This window comes from Benincasa hispida, chromosome 3 (assembly GCF_027475165.1).
Source record: "Benincasa hispida cultivar pf3 chromosome 3, pf3_genome.v1.1, whole genome shotgun sequence".
NCBI classification, from domain to species: Eukaryota; Viridiplantae; Streptophyta; class Magnoliopsida; order Cucurbitales; family Cucurbitaceae; genus Benincasa; species Benincasa hispida.
The window spans coordinates 34,070,242-34,074,592 of NC_143480.1; the positions used below are offsets into that span (position 1 = coordinate 34,070,242).

A 4,351-nucleotide genomic window follows, 5' to 3' on the forward strand; every position below is an offset into this window, starting at 1 on the left:
ATATTTTAACTCCATACTATAAAACTCAAAAAGCTGCCCCTCTTTTTTTGTTTTTCAGAAAGAAGGGAAAAAAAACAATAGTAATAAGCCCTTTTTTTTTTTTCCAAGTACAGGTAATGTGAAGAGGTATGGAGACTCGAAGCTTCAAGAAAAAAATGAGAAACTAAAACTCTATATATATATATATATATATATATATTTCTTGAGTTTGAACATGTGAGGAAAATATATAAAGAAAACATACCTTCTATATTGGGTGACAATATTATGAATTTAAACAAAAATGGGACATATTTGAGGCTTTGTTTATTTACCTGTATATTATTGTTATTGTTACTATTAAGTTTAATAATGGATCGAATTAGTAACCTTTAATAGAATACTATTAAATTAAATAATTTTTTGTTCAGACTAATTGCTCCGTGTCCCTATCTATGCTTTAAGTTCTTCATTTTTTTTAACCCAAAATCATTTTAAACATTCCTTTTCGCCTTTCAAACCACGAAATCTCCCACTACACTTTATTCAAAACATTTGATAAAATTCGTTTTCAGATTCAGCTCAACTTTCCAATAACATACATGATGTAAAGAAGGAATCACATATGAAACCAAAGTGATCTAATATCAAGTCCAAGAACTTATTTATTCAGTAAATGGTGAATGGAAAGAAGCCTTTAAACCTTGGATGCAAAGGAGATGCCTTCCTTAAGGAGTAGATCTGAGTTCTCCACTGATGGTTGAATCCTAGCAACTTTGGCAATGGCCTTGTTTTCTTCGGGACTCCCACTCTCTAAGAAAGCTCCCACAACCTTTCCATCTTTAATCCAATATGATCCGAACTTGTGACTCGCTGAATCAGGACTGTTGTCTCCGAACAAGACTGTTTCACCAACATTATCCCCGTAAAACTGCCACGACAAATCGAAGGATCGAGAGTAGAAGTATGGAAGATAGTCATACTCTTCAATGGCTTTGCCCTCTTCACTCGCCTTGATGGCCTACCATAAAATGATAAAACTTTTAAGGTCCTAAACAAAGAGCATTTTGACAACATATTGATATTTCTAATGTGTGTGTTTGAGGGAGGGAGGGAGGGAGGGAGGGATAAAGTTTGCTCACCTTTACAGCTTGCTCTGCTGATTTGCGAGAATGGTCAACATGCTCAACTCTTCTCAGCTCATTGTAAAGCTTCAGAGGAAACGTAGCGACATCGCCCACGGCATATACATCAGGAACGCTCGTCCTGAAGAATCCATCAGTCTGCAAGAAAAGGAGAAAACTGCTGAGTAAATTGTATCAGTTGTAACTTGTTAATCTTGGTTGTTACATTCACCTTAATGCCCCCTTTTTCTTCAATGACTTGGCCTTTGAATAAGCTTGTCAGCGGCCGTGCACCAACACCAACAACAACAATGTCAGCTTCTAAAACCCTGCCATCTTTAAGTTTTACTTCCTTAACCTGAACGACATTCGATAACGCATACGACCTCAGTCACATTACAAATTGTTAAATCACCGATTGACTCAAAAGCTTAAGCCAACGGATGAAGGTAAATTTAATATTATGTCATCTAGCACTCCCCCTCACTTGTGGACTTAAAATATGAAAAAAAATCTGACAAGTGAAAATTAATATTAATTGGAAAGAAAATAACATAGCAAGAATTTGAACCTAAGCACTTCATCAACCACCTGATCTGATGCTATGTTAAATCCTTGATTAACCTAAAAACTTAAGCTAACGGATGAAAGTAAATTTAATATTATAACATCTAACACAAATGCATCAGGTGGGAGTTGGAAATGATGGTGCTCGTAGATTGTACCTCTCCTTTATCATCAACAGTGAAGCCTACAGCAACTGTTCCTTTAATGATTGTGATTCCTTTTTTTGCATAATAACCTTCATAGAAAGCAGCTATTTCTGGAGTGAACAGCCTAGGCACTGCAAGAATAGAATTGATTGATATTGTAAAAGTTGAGAACGGAGAGAACATTGTCATGGGAATGTAAAGCAAGAGGAAGAAAAGATAAAGACTACGAATTGTAAGAAATCTACTTACTGCACCATGGTTCAGGATAAACCATGCTGACTTCAAAGTTGTTTATTCTCAACGCTGCACCAAGCTCAAGGCCTATGTATCCTCCTCCAACAACAACCACTTTTCCATTTTTCTTTGCTTTAATTGCTTCAACTAGCTGATCGGCATCATCAATTTCTCTCAAATAGAAAATGTTTTTGGCATCAGCTCCTTGAACTCCAAAGTCGGACAATTTTATAACCTTCAAGCAACAGGCAAGTTAAAGTCAGATATATGGGAATCAAGAAGAAGATAAATTAGAATGTTCTCGCAAAAAAGAAGGATGAATACTCACAGTAGAACCAGTAGCAATAATCAATTTTTCGTACTTAAAAATTTTCCCATGAGCACTTCTGAGTCTCTTGGCAGAAAGATTTGCTTCAACAATTTCTGTACTAAGAATCAACTCGATCCCTGCAGTTATTGATAGGTTAGGTAGTCATTGAAACTCTGCTGAGTGAAGGAATGTCAACAATTAAATGATAAGAGAGGAAGTAAGATCACCTTTTTCCTTGTACCACTCAGGAAGCAGCCTCTCCCCTCCACTTCCTACACAAACATGGAACCCTGGTAATCTAGCAGGTGCTGCAAAACCAAATAACTATGAGATGGAAACATGCACCCATTTGGAAAATCTTTATCCTGCACATTGAAGTGGAAGAAAGAACGATGATGACATATAATTCAAGTTCAGTCGAAAGCAACTCACACTCAGGAAAGAGATAGGCTTTGCTAAGAGCTGGACGCTCATAAGGAGCAACCTGAGAGTAGGAAAGATGCACATAATAACCAAGCGGTTGAAAGCATTGATGCCAAATGGCTACTGAAGAGACCTCATAATCAATATAACATACATAATTATTGCTTTTTTCATTATCAATTGGTTTTAAGATGAAACCTCATATTTATCTAATATGGTTTTACAACCCATGTATCCCAAAGGGGTATTAGGTAAAAACAAAATGGGATCAACCCACTAATAGTGAAGAGACCTCGTACCTTTTATTAAGATACATAAGTCCTTACTCCTCTTATTATCAGGTAATTTTGAGATAAGCCATGTTTATCTAATATTAAACCAAGTAATTCATTCCCTTTAATGGAAGGATAATCTTAACAAGTGTTTCATTAGATACAAATAATTTCCAATAAGTGATATTTGAAACTATAAAAGGCCTTGCTCAAACATGAGTCAAACAGGGATATGAAAACGTACCGCCTCCTTGGATATAATTGCCAACTCTCCTGCATTGAGTCCCTGTTTAACGAATTCCCTAGCAGCATATCCCTGTATAGCCACAAAAATCCCTAAGAAGACGAAGAAGAAATGACGAGTAGCATATAAGAAGACCAAATTGTACGACAGAGTTCAATCAAACATCGGTTTGGGTTAAATTGTTTTATAGAATTCCTGAAATTTGTTGGATTTTATATAATTCATTGTTCTTCCACATTTCTGCACCATATTTGTTCGTTGAAATGAAAAGGCATAAACTAAACTAACAAATGTCAAAAACGAAGAAAATGAGGAGGAGTTAAGAAAAAACACTTACAGCGGCAACGCCACCACCGACGATCACATATTTGAAGGTCTTATCATCTGCCATTGCTAAATGTAAATGGAGAAGGAGCTACGTTTGGTGGGAAATTGGTGCAACATTTATCCAGGGACAAAAATAAAAGGATGATTTCAGTTTGACGTGGCACTCCCTTTGCCGTTCATCGCTACCAACTACACATTTTTCCAAAAATCTCCGTACTTAATTTCACGCATCCCATGTTTTTATTTTTGGATAAGAGTCGGAAACAAATAAATAAAAAAGTAAAAATATACTTGATGCATCAGTGCTACGAGCTCTTGTTAGGGTTGGTAACAACGTCGACGACGGGGCTCTCCGTCCCCGTCTCCGATGGGAGAATTTATTTATTATGGGCTAATATCAACTAAATTAGGATTGGATTTAGATATAGACACATTAGTTAGGTAAGAATAGGCTAAATTAAAAGTTAGATTAAATATAAAAAGTTAAATATCGTGTATATATATATATAGAGGATATCCTCCCGGTCTTTGTACGGGATTCTAAAAAAGTTTTTGATTTGTCCCCCATCCCCGATCAAACCAAGGACTCTTTACGAGGAATTTTGTCAACCCTAACCCTTGTCGTTATGCAGTATTTGGAGCAGTTAGTTGAGTTATAAAGCAATATGTTTGCTAATAAAGTTTATTTTGAAACATAGAATTGTAAGATCGAGTTCATCTTTATA

The 4,351-nt window shown here is 36.0% G+C and overlaps 1 protein-coding gene across 1 annotated transcript; it reads right to left on the reverse strand.

Moving 5' to 3' along the window:
* Window positions 1–484: 484 nt before the first annotated feature.
* On the reverse strand, window positions 485–4,016 carry LOC120074691 (monodehydroascorbate reductase, seedling isozyme). Its single transcript, XM_090311561.1, has 10 exons — window positions 3,637–4,016; window positions 3,300–3,371; window positions 2,793–2,844; window positions 2,588–2,668; window positions 2,379–2,497; window positions 2,066–2,285; window positions 1,829–1,947; window positions 1,336–1,461; window positions 1,122–1,262; window positions 485–1,000 (listed from the first exon to the last, which is right to left on the reverse strand). Exons 1-10 carry the CDS (start codon window positions 3,688–3,690, stop codon window positions 677–679), a joined length of 1,308 nt encoding a protein of 435 aa, XP_090167687.1. The 5' UTR covers window positions 3,691–4,016; the 3' UTR covers window positions 485–676.
* Between the last annotated feature and the right edge of the window lie 335 nt (window positions 4,017–4,351).

Coding starts and splice junctions, on each gene's coding strand:
- LOC120074691 (XM_090311561.1), bottom strand. CDS start 3,690: ATGGCAGATGATAAGACCTTCAAATATGTGATCGTCGGTGGTGGCGTT. Junction 1,948..2,065: donor TTATCCTGAACCATGGTGCA/GTAAGTAGATTT, acceptor CTATTCTTGCAG/TGCCTAGGCTGTTCACTCCA. Junction 1,462..1,828: donor CTGTTGATGATAAAGGAGAG/GTACAATCTACG, acceptor AATGTCGTTCAG/GTTAAGGAAGTAAAACTTAA.